Source organism: Sceloporus undulatus, chromosome 2 (genome assembly GCF_019175285.1).
Source record: "Sceloporus undulatus isolate JIND9_A2432 ecotype Alabama chromosome 2, SceUnd_v1.1, whole genome shotgun sequence".
NCBI classification, from domain to species: Eukaryota; Metazoa; Chordata; class Lepidosauria; order Squamata; family Phrynosomatidae; genus Sceloporus; species Sceloporus undulatus.
The window spans coordinates 250,642,887-250,657,341 of NC_056523.1; the positions used below are offsets into that span (position 1 = coordinate 250,642,887).

The 14,455-nt window shown below is 38.4% G+C and overlaps 2 protein-coding genes across 6 annotated transcripts in view; one reads left to right on the top strand and one right to left on the bottom strand.

Annotated features, from left to right (window-relative positions):
• Positions 1-14,455, top strand: part of NTRK2 (neurotrophic receptor tyrosine kinase 2) — a 414,769-nt gene that overhangs the window by 25,271 nt on the left and 375,043 nt on the right. The window lies entirely within an intron of this gene.
• SLC28A3 (solute carrier family 28 member 3) overlaps positions 6,608-14,455 on the bottom strand; it is a 114,656-nt gene continuing 106,808 nt past the window's right edge. The window contains 2 exon segments of the mRNA XM_042447761.1: positions 6,608-7,317; positions 9,890-9,998. Coding sequence (XP_042303695.1) covers positions 7,200-7,317; positions 9,890-9,998 — 227 coding nt within the window. The 3' untranslated portion in view covers positions 6,608-7,199.

Below are 14,455 nucleotides of genomic sequence, written 5' to 3' on the forward strand. Positions count from 1 at the left end.
AGCAAATCATGCCTTGGTGTGTATATATACCTGTGTGTGTGTATGTGATGTATATACACATACCCCTTTGGAAAAGCCCTACTGCAGATCTAAGAAATCACTACAAAGAACCTCCCCACTATCCAGTGCCAAAGAATGAAACGAATGGATGCAGAGGCAACAACAACCAGCAAAACCTGGAACAGCCTGATATCTCAACATTAAAAAGTTGAGGGTGGGAATAAAATGATGTATCTGCTGTTGGCTATTGTCAGAATGGTGCTTCCAGATTCATGAAGTTATCTGACAATGTGGTGTGTGTGTGAAAGAGAGAATGAGAAAGATATTCTTAGATCTCTTGTGTTTTGAATCACATACTAGCCATCTAGTATATAATCCAATAAACAACACCAGTCATTGAGAAATCCCTGCCCTGTGACACCAAAAGGTTTTTTTTTACCTCTTGCTTACAAAATTTCTGATAATCTTTCCACCTGTTCCAGTGGAATTTCCCAATTCTTCCCTCCCCAGCTTTTCCTTTTAATGCTAAAAGCAAAGTGTAAGAAGTATAAAGAAGTATCATGTTCTTTATAGGATTCTGCAAATGCTCTGGATGTCACTCGAATCTCAGTTGGACATCCCTGTTCGGAGATATTCTTACTTCCTTCCAGCTGAGATCAGTCAGGATCAAAAGAAGCTATTTTACTTACTTTTCATAAACAGGGAAGGAAACAGTACTTTAAAAAAAAGTAACTTCAGCACCAACTGTAGTATTTGGGGATGAGCAGGTTTGGAACTATTAAGCCTAATTGACTGGGAGCCAGAAGAACCATAGTAATACTTTCCCATGCAAGCAAGGTGATGCTCAAAATTCTACAACAAAGACTTTTACCAAGTATGGAGTGAGAAATGCCAGATGTCCAAGTGAGGTTCAGAAGAGGAAGAGGCACAAGGGACCATATTGCAAATATACATTGGATAATGGAGTACACCAAATACTTTCAGAAGAAAATCAGATTGAGCTTTATAGATTATACCAAAGTCTTTGACTATGTAGATCATGAAAAACTATAGATCTCTCTTTAATAAATGGCTGTATCATTACATTTGATTGTTGTGGTGTATAACTTGTACTTAGGACATGAGGCCACTGTCAGGACAGAATATGAAGAAACTGAATGGTTTGCAATTGGCAAGGAGTCAGGAAAGGCTGCATTTTATTATCCTGTCTGTTGAACTTGTTCACTGAACATATATGTAAAGCAGAATTAAACTCAGAGGAAGGAGGTATAGACATTGGAAGAAGGCACATTAACAACTTAAGATGATACCATATTACTAGAAAATAGCTAAGACTTGGAACAATTACTGAAGAAAGTGCAAAGGTTTGAAGTTGAAATTAAGAAAAGAAAAATAATGATCACAGATGACCAAAGCAGATGAATACATTGAAATAGTTCAAGATGTTCCACACTACTTTGTCTCAGTCATTAATGAAAATGGGGACTGCCGAGAAGAAATCAGAAGATTAGGACTTGGATGGGCAGTGTGAAGGAACTAGATAAGATCCTAAAGTGTAAAGATATGATTGAACAGTAAAGTTAGGATTGCCCATATCATTGTATTTCCAAATTCTATGTATGGCTGTAAAAGCGGGACAGTGAAGAAAGCTGATAGGAAGAAAATCAACTCATTTGAAATGTGGTGCTTGAGAAGAGTTCTAGGGATATCATGAACTACTAAAAAAAGGCAGATAAATGAGACCTAGAACAAATAAAGCCCAGTCTCCCTAGAAGCTAAAATGACTAAACTGAGATTTGTACTTTGGACAGATCATGATAAGACATTACTCTCTAGAAAAGACGATGCTTGGTAAGTTAGAAGGCAGTAGGAAAAGAGGAAGACTGCATTCCAGATGGATAGACTCAATCAAGGAAGCCAAGACCTGAATAGAACTTTGACCAAAGCCAATTTGATGGCACTTAACAACAACAAGGCTTGGAACAACAATTGTGACTATTTCCCTTAAAAAATAACTCGCCAAGTTATGTTTTGTTATTTTGTTATTTCTTTTGCAGTTTGTTCTGATTATCAAATTAATTGATCAAGGTTCTGCAAGATACAGATTATTATCTGGATTAAAATCAACAAGGAGGACTTGTTTCAGAAAGGCAGACTTGAAACAAACTTCCATGGTGAAATCCTGCCACCTAGTGCTTTTCCCCCTAAGAGACACAGACTAAAAAGCAAGGTGGGATGACGATTTCAAGAGAAAATGTAAAGATTACCAAACAGTAACAGACTACAATCAACCCTCCATATTGATGGATTTTTATCCACAGATTTAAGTATCCACATTTGAAAAGAGTTTAAAAATATATAAATTCCAAATAGAAAATGGATTTGCCATTTTACTATGCCATTGTATTTAGTGCGACCTGAACATCCATGGATTTTGGTGTCCACAGGAGGTCCTGGAACCAAACCCCACAGGATACCAAGGGCCCACTGTATCTTTGTACCATTTCATACTTTTAGCCCAATATGTAAGAACAGAATGAAACTAAATAGAGCTCACTTTAATTTGACTACAACAAGGTGAGATATGACAATCTTTTCTGGGAATGAAAAAAGAAATTAGATATCGACATATGGTTGTTCAAAGGAATTTGTTCTGGGTGGGGAGAAATAGTATTTGGACTAAAACCAGCACGGCTTTTTAAAATGATTTTTAAAAATACTGCATGCTGGTAAGTGAATGTTAATCCCAAGTTTACTATATATTGCTCCAATATACCCATGCATTTCTCTCTCTCGGTGCATGTCCATGAACACACACTTATATTTGCTGTCTGATGTCCCTTTCTATGACATTTATCCAACATTTATTGGTTAAATGGCAATGTGTTAATTTTATATTGGAAAAATCTTAGTTATATGTAGACACACAAGCTCTTTTAAATTATGTTACTGACACATGGAATTTAACTAATGGTCAGTGAACTTGAAGCCTGCATGCTCTTATTGTCCCCAAAAGAGTTGTACTCCAAAGCTGGACAAATAAACCTTCTCCAGCCATTGCTCAGAGATCAGAAGATCACACTGCTATAGCTACTCATATACACATATTTTATAGATGGCAACTTGTGTTTTTTGGAAATACGTACATGCTTAATTCACACTTGTATCCTGTTTTCTCCCTCCCCTCTTTTTCTTTCTTTGTAATGAGACTTAAAAACGATACAATTAAAAATGGACATTTAGAAGGGTACGTGTAACAGCCAAACATTCTGTTTTTTTGAAAGTGGCAGTGCAGAAAAATGGTGTTTTATGGTCCATATGATAATGACTGTGAATACCAAGATAATTTAAATTGGAAGTAGGGGCTTAAAAATGAGAAAAAGAATGGAAACACAGAAGACTATGTTCACATGTCGCTATGCATATTTTCTGACATCATGACATTGGCAGTGCCATGTGCCTTGTCAGGAAAGGGTTATCCTTATTCTTGCATTATTTCCTTTCATCTTGGAATCCTTGGTGAACACGCTGCAGGCAGCAGCATTCAAGTCTGCAGGGATCATCTCCAGTTCTCTCCTTTTCTCTTTGTGTGTATTGATATAGGTATGTTTGACCAGAGGCCAGACTTCCAGAGGATCCTGAACTCAATCACTATTTTCATATTGTTTTTAGACATTTTTCAGTCAGCTAATAAATACAGTACAATTTTTGACAGCTTGAATATTGAATGACACAAATGTCCTTTTGGAACTGCCCTCCTCAGAGATGTCCATGGGGCTTCACATTTTATGTATTTATTTGATTTGATTCAAATTTTGCTTTCCCCCAGACTAGGTTCAAGGCATCTCAGGACAAGATTAAAAATAGGGACAGCTAAAACCATTTAAAGTTGCAACAGGGAAACACGTTGCAGACTAAAATATTAAATGCAATGTAAAGGCATACCGAGATAAAAAATAATAATATAGTTTCTACCTGTTAAAAATCCTTTCTTCAGTAGTCAGTTAATTGCTGAAAGCCTGCCTGAATAAAAACAGCTCTGCTTGATGGCAGAAGGATAATAAGGAAGGGGCCAGCCTAATCGCCCTTGGAAGGGAGTTCCACATTTGTTTTTGAATACATATATTTAAAAGCCCCCTCCCAGTGCCACATAACAAGCCTCCCCTTTTTAGGAACAGATGTGGTAATTTAGCAGTGATGAAGCAATTGCAGTAACAATTTAGAATTCCAGAATTTCAGTGTAACTGTGATTGAGCAGTAGGAGGGCTAGTCTAAAAACAAGAAGGAGCCGTAAAGAAGACATGAATGCACACAGAAATGCTATATAAACTGCAGATAGCACTGTGTATGCACAGGGGTGTGTTGTTACTACTGTTCAGTCAAAATTGTCTGTGTTGATATGTTTTGCTATAGAAATGATGTACAGTTTGTTCTAGGAACATGTTTCCAAGCATAAGAAGACAAGTTCAAATATTCAGTGAGTGGCTGTCCTTTTGAGTTCAAGAACTGGACCCAGTGCTATAGAATACCTTTATTAAGAATAGGTCTGAAATAGGTGCAATCAATTCTTGACACTTTTAGCACTCATTCTATACAGTAACAAAGTGTTTTTGCCTTCCTAAAATAAATTATGCAAAAGATTCAATTATGTTTTTGACAACAGCCAGCATAGAGTGTAAGAAAGTGTACTTTCCCCCTTTCCTTACATACTATCCACACAGTTTGGTTTTCTCACTGTGTTTCTGTTCATTGTTGAGGGGATATTTTTATTTCCTCTGCATTCAAAACTGTACTATTTCATCACTATGATTCTTCCTACAAAGAACGTCCCTTCTGAGCACAACTGCCAAAATGTATATGACATCAAGTTCCATCTAACTTCCACTAACTTTTAAAATTCTAATTATAAAACAAGAAAGCACAAATTAAAAATATATCTGTAGGAGTGGAAGTTTATGGATTTTTGTTACGTGTAAATAAGCAATACAATTAGATCAGATTTTTATAGAAATAACACGAGCTCCAAGGGGTTGGTAAGGGGGAAGTTAAAGAGTAATAAGCAAGTGTATGAAGGTAAGAGTATATGGGGAAGTTTATTTTTAGAGACAGAAGGATTTAGGCAGAGAGGGAAGTGAAGTTAGAGAAGGGAGAAAAGAAAGAAGAAAAGAAGAAGAAAAAAGAGATTGAGAGGTAGGGGTATAGAATGAATGGAATTAGGAGGAGCTATAAATATAAATACTTTCTCCAACAACAGACTTTTTATATTATTGCTAGTGCTAGTATTACTGTATTTTTAGGTTTAGTTATGTATGTGTGTTTTCTTTCATTCTGTTTAGGTGTTTTATGTTAGTCTTTGTGTGTATTGTTGTATTACAATTAAAAAAACAATAAAATTCTTATTATTAAACAAAGCACAGATGAAAAATATAAACATGAATTGAGGAAGGCTCGATAGGGAGGGGGCATCTAAGTCTTTTCTTGCCAAAACTGGCACTTCAAAGAGCTTTTTCACTCTTGGGGGTATTGATTGGGTGAGGATAAATTCCCAACAGCAATGTGGTTTAACATTCATGCACTAAAATAAAGAGTACTGTGTTGTATGAATTGCAGGAGATTTTCTGACCTTAGTGAAAGTGCCAACCTATTTCATGGAATAAAAGTGTCAAATCCAAAGGAGCATTGTAGAATCAATTTTATTCCATCCGAATATTCACGAGAAGATGGAATATGGGTAAAATAAAATAACTGAAAAATAAAATGAGGACACTCTATACTGGAGGATATTTCTTGATTGCAGTGAATTCTAGTATCTCTAAAGAAAAATATACTTCTGCTTTTCTCAAATAGACTCAGACTGTTGATGAACTAAATGTATCACTTTGGCTTTGACAAATCATGATTTGCCAGAAAAATTGGTACAAAATATTTTTGTCCCAATCTGTTAGCACTCGCAGGGCCACAAACATTGTTTATTTGGGAAAGGGGGGGATGTACATGGCAGTTGATTGAAATGTGGGACCATTTGTGTAGTACAGTATGTGCAAATGACAATGACCTACAATATACATTTTGCAAGGCAAAAGTGCATCTACAGTCTAAAATGCCCTATTGTAGTACATTAGGATCAGACAAACTCTGTTTTAAAACAAGGATAGTATTGCTGGTTGATGTAATCTTGGATATTCCAAACAACATGTGTAGTTTGTTCCTCAGTAAATCCCTGCACAGGTATAATGTCTGTTTTTGTACTGCACAAGGCTACATGATGTCCACCATCTCTTGTTGCTATAGCAAATGCCTTTTCCGCTGCATGTACGGTAAGATTGGGCTTTTAAAATATTTTTTTAGGTCTTTCCAAAGACAATGAGAAATGCTAAGGCACCATGAGATACATTATGATGATGTTTCTCCATGACAAGATTGCTTAAGGATGATTTCAATTAAAGGAAAGGGATTTTGATAAAGACATGCCTATTCAAGAAATGTGTGTGTGTGTATCTATTTAAAAGCCTGCCTAGAGTACATAATTTTAATCTGTACCAGTACACTATTGTTTTACTTATATATTTATCAATTTTAAATTTAAATTAATGACATCAGCACAGTTTAGAACATTTGATATTAAAAAAAATATAATAAAACTAAAACTAGCTACAATCTAAAAAGACCTAAAATAAAATGTGCATTTATATTGCCTGGCCTCCTAAACCAGTTTAAAATGCCTGAACAAATAGCTGGTAGTGACTGATCAAGAAAGGGATCGTAGGGTTGCAGTGAATAACTCCATAAAAATGTTGATGGGATTTGTGGATGTTTTAAAGTTGAAGCCCATGTTTGTGGTTGTTGGGATGTAGAAAAAAGGTGAGCAAAAGAAGACATGATATATTTTGAAGCAGTTTTAAATAAATACTTGACAAATCTCCAAATACTTAAATATTTCTTTTGCAATGGCCAGTTATTCATATTAGAATCCAAGAACTTGTGAAGAGTTACAGATCATAAAACAATTATCCTATGGCTCCAGTGAAGTTTAGGGACTTTGATTCCTGACAATCTAGTTTAAGATGAAAAAACAAAATAAAACATACGCTTTGTGTGAAGCATTGATAAGATGATGCCACTGCCATTTTGTCTTCCTGCAAATCCACCAGGGAGGTAAATCTAAAAAAATCCTGACTCCTATATAAAAACATAACAGTTTAAGATAAACTAGTCCTCCAACTGCAGTTAATCGTGGGTTGGTGCAGAAATTTACAACATCCAGCCAAGGTTAAATTGTTGTTTGTTTTCTGGAAGATCTCTGTGGAACTGTTTGCACTGGTGGAGAAAGGAAAAGAAATTTTAACAATGAAAGAAAACTAATGTCAAATTTCATGTTAAATTAGTCTGAATGCTTTTGGACAAAACTGATGGTTTTCCCAACATGAGCCACATCAGAATCAGTACTGGACCTGAAAACAGTCATTATTAAACTGTTCTTAAAATTAACTTTTCCCCCTATATGATTTTACTGTAATTCCCACAAACTATAATAAGGGCCTTTGATATGTTTTAAATGTTTGTTAAACATTGTGGTGATTGTTCATCAAATGCAGGTAATGTAGCAGATTAATCAAGAGAGATCTTAAATTCAGGTTCTCACTTTCCTTTCACAGTATACATAGCTTCCTTCTGGTGCAAGCCCAAATGCAAATCTGCCACCATGTCTTTTAGGTCAGCACACAGCCTTTTGAAGAGCATCAAACTAACTTGCTCTTTTTCCAACAGAAGCTGGCTTTGCAAACAGCTGATTGACTGGCCCTTGTGACAAACAAAAAGCCTCTCCCTAACTATATATGGACTTATATTTTAAGTTTACAAGCATTCTCAGAATGGCAACCAAACAAGTCTTTAAATGTATCACTGTATCACTTCTTAACTGTGTAAATAAACCAATATTTGATAACTTTTCTTTTAAGTTGAAAGCCAGCCTAATGAATGGTGGTGAAAATCAGAGCTTAATTTAAACCTAAGTATGTTATTATAGAACAGGTGCCTGGAGGAGGCAGAGAAACAGCACCAGCAGATTGGTAGGTAAGGCCAGAAACACCATTAGACTACACAATTATAGCACTTTGATGCCACTTTAACTACTGCATCCTAAGGAATTTTGAGGTTTGTATTCTAGTGAGGTCCTAGAGCTCTCTGGCTGGGAATTCTGACTATCCCTTCCTAAATTAGAAACCTGAGGATCCTACAGGATTGACCTGTGGCAGTTAAAGTGGAAACACAGTACAAGGCCTTTTCCTTATTCACCTTTCCTGCTTCATTCCCTTCTTTCTCCAAGGAGCTTTATCGCACAAAGAAAGAAAGCACACGTTCAGCTGGATTATGGTACATTTCTACATACTTTACTGCATGAAGTCATAGTTCTTCAGTTTTCTGGGAGATGGTCATAAAAGCCAGTCTTTTGTTGAAATGATTTTCTAGCTACAAAAAAAAAAGAGCTTTTATGTGAGAAGAGAATCGAAGAACTACAACTTCATGCGGTAAGGCATATACAAAGGCACTACTACCCAGATGAACTTCCACTTTCTTTCCTTGATATTTGCCTTTCCGATCTTCAGCTTTTTAAATAGCACTTCACCCTGCTTTTCCCTCTAAGTCTAATTTATGCCCAAAAATTGACCCCCAAATCCCAGGTCGACCTATTTACAGGTCACTATGGTAATGTGATAGCAGTAATTTCAGATTTCCACATGCATTTAGCAGAGCAGTTTATTTCTCTCTTGAGCTAAGCAGAAAGAGTCTTGAGTGATTCACTGATATTTCTGTTTGTTGAAGAGTTCTCTCCCACCTACGCCTCTGAAACAAAGGTTGAAATGATGAAGCAAAAAGCCTCAATGAGAGTCTCTCTTGCCATACACACACACATATACACTGTAGGAGCCTCCAAATTTTACCTTCGATCTATCCACGGATCATGGCAAAATCCACAATTTTGGCCCCAAAATGTGACCTCGACTTATACATGAGGTCGACTAATAGCTGAGTATATACAGTACTTTACATTATGCTTTTTAAGGCAATATCCTTACAAGAAAGTTTCCAGCAATAGATGTAATGACAGGAACAGAACTAATACACATTCTGTTTGAGTTAAATACCTATATTTAGTAATGTTGAATTGTGCAGCTACAAGGGGAGAAAACTGTTCAAGTTATTAACTATTGGTTTGGGGAGGTTATGAATGGAATTAAAATTCAAATACTTCAGAATTCTATGCTGTTGTTTGTTGTTAATTACCTTCAAGTCAACTCATGATGACCCCATGGATGAGACATCTCCAAGACTCCCTGTCCCCCAGGGAGATTTTAGGCTTGATGTGGTCAAGGACCCAATTGTTTGTCTTTTTGGCTGTCCCTCAGCATTCTTCTACAGCACTATCTCTCAAATGAACTGATTTCCCATTTATCCACTTATCCACTTTCTTCATTGTCCAGCTCTTATATCTGTACATGGTACTGAGGAATACCATGGCTTGTACAACTCTAATTTTAGTGCTCAGTTGTATATCTTTACTCTTTTCTAGTTCTTTCATAGCTGCCTTTCCCATTCTTTCCCATTCCTATAATTCTATAGCCTTTAGTAAAAAAAGATTGATGGGTAGTCTTCATGGCTTCCTGTAATATCCACCTCTAGTCCATATAGTCATAAAATAATTTTATAATAACATCATATATGTGAACTTTGATGTCCAGCACCTAGGAGATAACAGTTCTCAGCATCCTCAGCCATCATGACCAGGTCAGGAAAACCTGATATATAAAATTCCTGTTATGATTAAGAACACCCATTTGACTTCACATATGATCTCTGCAAATTTGAGAAAATATCTTTTTATAATTACCTGTTAAAGAGCTTTAAGCAACATGTAACTAGTTCTGTACTATTGGTGGTCATGTTGAAGTTGTTTTCTAATAAACTAGTGCATGGATCTTCTGTCACAGATAATATTCCTGAAAACAGAGCAGAAAGGCCACCTATATTAAGCTAAGCAATAATTGTATCTCTTGGTTACAGTGCCAAAATAATAAAAAAAATGTCTTGTACAAGTTCCCATCTCAGTTTTTCCACACCAAATTTATTAACTCATTCATCCATTCATCTTGATGTGAGGTGACAAGGAACAAAATAATATGGAGTCTTTCTCTGTGTGTGCATGCACAAGATATAAGGTGCAGTTGACAATACGGATACCTATTTTTGACTACATTTTAAAAAAACATTCAGATTCAATCAACATTTTAAACTTTATGTACAAACAGAAAGAGTACTAGCCATGAGAAAGTATGTATAATGTTTCTAGGCCAGTACAATCTACACTTAACATGCTCATCCACCATCATCATTAAAAGAAAGAACATCTCTATCTACTTCCTATCAGGGTTTTAATTGCTGTTTTTATGCTTGATGTTGTGTTTTTAATATGTTATACTGTTTAATATTGTCTTAAGGGGGGGAGGGATAAAGTGTTTTTAATTGTTATATTTTATATTTTACTGTTGTCAACCGCCCGGATAGGGCGGTATATAAATAATAATAATAATAATAATAATAATAATAATAATAATAATAATAATAATAATAATAATAATAATTTTTATATGTCATCTTTCTTCCATCTTGGAACTCAAGGTGGCAAGGGGGTCTTCCAGCTTGGCTTTCACAAGATGGCTGCTTCAAGTGCCCTTAGAATTCAGTTCTCTAGATTTAGATGGCTGCATCATGTGCCCTTAAATTTCAGCAGTCTAGATGTCTTCAGCTCTCAGAAGACCCAGCCAGCATAGTCCATGGCAAGGTATTCTGGGAGCTGAAGTGCAAAATATCTAGGTGAACAAAAATTAAGGGAACTGCCTTAGGCGGGTTACAGACGGGCAGGGGAGGACGTCTTGGAGGTGTATTTAGCTGAATGCGGAGCCTCCAGACGGCCCGCCCCGGGGGCGTGCTTCAGGTGTTGGAGCTTCCACACGGGGGGCAGTAAAGACGCCTCACCTGGGTCCGTTTCGGACCCAGAGTTTCCAAACCGCCGCCTCGGAGGACGCTGCAAAAAGAGAGGCAGCTTCCTCACGGGCGGCCCAAACCGCGGCTTTTTTTTCTTTTGTCGCATGAGAGGTGCGCAGCTTCGCAGCTGCATCGCTAAGCAGCGGCGGCAGAAAGCCTGTCTGCGCATTTAAAGCGCCCAAGCCCCTTTAAACTTTTCCCCTGTGACTTTAAAGCTAGGCAGGAGTGCTGTGAGGTAGCAATGTCCAAACTCTGTCCTTCCAGGTGTTTGGACTTCATCTTCCAGAATCCCAGACCACAGGGCAAGGTGGCTGGGGATTCTGGGAGATGAAGTCCAAACGCCTGGAAGGACAGAGTTTGGAGATTGCTGGTTTGGGGACCAGTGAGCCAGGCATGGTGGGAGGAGAGAACAGGAAGGGTAGAATAGAGTAGATAGGGCTGGGAGGGAACACATGCCCTGGGAGGCGAAATGATGTCTTTATGGGACATCATGGGACCTAGTGCCTTGTCAGTGCTCCCTGCCCCTTGATCCCAGGCCCAGGCCCCCATGTAGTTGCCCTTTGCCTTTGGGGGCAAGTTTAGAGGACATCAAAAGGTCTTGGGCACATTCAAGCTCCGGGGTCTCTTTTTTTTTTTCCTTTGCCGGCTGGCGAATGCGTAGCTGCGCAGGGCTAAGCAGCGGCGGCAGAAAGCCTATGGGCACATTTAAAGTGCCCAAGCCCCTTTAAAACAATGGTGGTCTCCTGCCAGCTGGTGATCAGCTGGTGTTGGCATCCTTGTCCGCTTGCACTTTGCCAGTGTCAGCAGCATCATAGATGCCTCCTCTCCTTTGGTCCCCGCGCTCCTGCTGAATCTGCAATGCGCAGCCACAGCTGTCTCCGCTGCCACCGCTGTCCCCCTGCCATCTCCCCCCACCTCCTTTGTACATATGTCAATATTTACAGTTTTAGCATTTTTTATTGTTAGGTGAAAATGGCAGAGGAATGTGTGTAGGGGTGCACTTTAAAGTCCAAACTTTCCAAGCAGCGCATGCGTACATGTTGCTCTAGGGTTAGGGTTAGGGTTAGGGTTAGGGTTACGAGGCTTAAAATGCGCCGCAGCTGTGCCTCAGCTTCCACAGCTGCATGGCAGCGGACGTTGCAATTAAAGCTTGACTGCAAACCATGCATGTCCCGAGAACCCGACCCATTATGCGACGCAGCTGACACGGAGCTTTTAAACCGGCAACTTATATTTGCGGCGTAGCAATTCTGACGTATCGGTGCAGCAGCTTACAGACGGAGCTGCGCAGGTACGTATCAAACAGAAAAGAAGCGGAAAAAAGCAGCACCTTTTTAATGCTGCTTCTTCCCGCTTGGGGCGTGCGGGGGGCGTGTTCATGACGGCATTCAGGTAAAGCCCGTCTGAAGGCTCTACCTTCATGATGTCATGAGTACATCCCTTTTTGCCCATCTGTAACCCGCCATAGACTATGTTCTGACAAATGGAGAAAGATGTCTTGTTATCAGGATACCAGCCAAACAGCTCTGTCCAGAAAACAATAATGGCAAGTTTATGTCATCGATCCTAAGAAGCATGAACTCATCAGAATAAGTTGACAGAAATTTATTTCCCTTCCTCCATGCCACCACTATTGTAGCCTCCTGAAGAGCCTTTTATGTGGGTCGGAAGCTTGTTTTGAATGGAAGTGGGTTTTGCCAACCATTCAATAGAAGCATATTTTGTCACGCACAGAAATACTGTTACTTGATGTGTAGTGATCACCCTGATCCCTGCACCACACCACATTCATGAGCATGTCACTGTCCCCAAGAGATTAATTTTGCAGGTGTCAGTAAAGTACTGGGGGAAGAAGGGTGGAGGAATTGACATTGATCAAGCATTTCTTCCATCAACAGTTTTTATGATCCAAGCCATTGCTTGCTTTCACTTTGATTTAAGCAGTGATGGCTGACTGGAGCCAAATCATGCCAGCAACAGGGCATAAACTAGTCAAAGCCAAACACTTTTTTTAAAGGAAAGAAATCCTACTGATGTCAATGTGGGAGGGGACATACAACAGTTTAATTGTGGCTGTATCTCACTCTTAATTTGTATAAATATTACTTTTATAATTGTTTTGAGAATATTCTGGAAGTAAAGACATAACGTTTGTATTTCAATTAACGTTTTTTAAACTAGAGGTCAATGTGTGCTTTAGAGTCCCTCCAGATGAGAAAAAAAGCATCTGAAAACCCAAGTTTTGTTCCTGGACAGATCAATTTTTATTTTGGAGATCCACACAACATTTTCTTCATACCAAAGTATTTCCTAAGAATGTCTGGCATTACCAAGGATTGTTCATTCTTGATTCCTACGTCAGTTTAAATCAACCCAATATTTTTCAAAATTAAATGCCTCTCTACTTGGCTGTTTGTTTGCATTACAAAAGTAGCTGAGATGATTTATCATAAACACAACTACTTTTTCCAGGGCACAGAATGAACAGAGGTTAAACAATGGAAAAAAAGCATGTTTGCACCAAAACAAATAAGCTTATCACCTGGCACTTGGAGGAACAGAACAGAAGGGTGGGGGGACATGTGCTACCACACAGGAGAGCACCACCGATGCCACCGGGAGTCCCCAAGCCATTCCTCAGCCACTTCATGGTAGCCAGTTTTGAAGAACAGTTCAAAATCATCCTTCAAAACTGGCTTCCAGGAATGGCTTGGGGACTGGCTTGGGGACTCCTAGCAGCATTGGTGGCATTCTCCCGTTTGGTAGCACACATCCCCCCTTCTGTTCTGTTCCCATTTCTCCAAGTGCTGTGCGATAAGCTTAAACATGATCCTAATGTTGAACTACTATAATACTGCTAATAGGCTTTAGCATTTTGAGTATAACCTCTAAGTACAGTGGGCCCTTGGTATCCACTGGGGTTTGGTTCGAGGACCCCCATGGATACCAAAATCCGTGGATGCTCAATTTCCATTAAATACAATAGCATAGTAAAATGGTGTCCCTTATATAAAAGGGAAAAATCAAAGTTTTCCTATGTGAATTTGTATTTTTAAAAGTATTTTCACGCTATGGATGCTTGAATCCATGGATAAAAAAATCCGTGGATAATGAGGACTGATTGTAATAATTAGAAAGCTGAGTGGAAATTCGTGAAAATCAGTTTCTGAAATGCTGCATGCGTCTAGCTAGATGTGTGATCAGTGGGATGGGGAGGAGTAGGGATATAAGGGAGAGGGGAGTGATGGAAACCCAGAAGAGTTCAATTAACAATTTGGATGCAAACCTGGGAATATGCAGGTAAAATGAGAACAAAAAAGATCTGGAACCCTCAGTTCTTACAGAGACTCCCCTGCTTCTATATGAGGCTGTTAATTTTTTTTGGTGACAGATCTTTTTTAAAAAAATCACT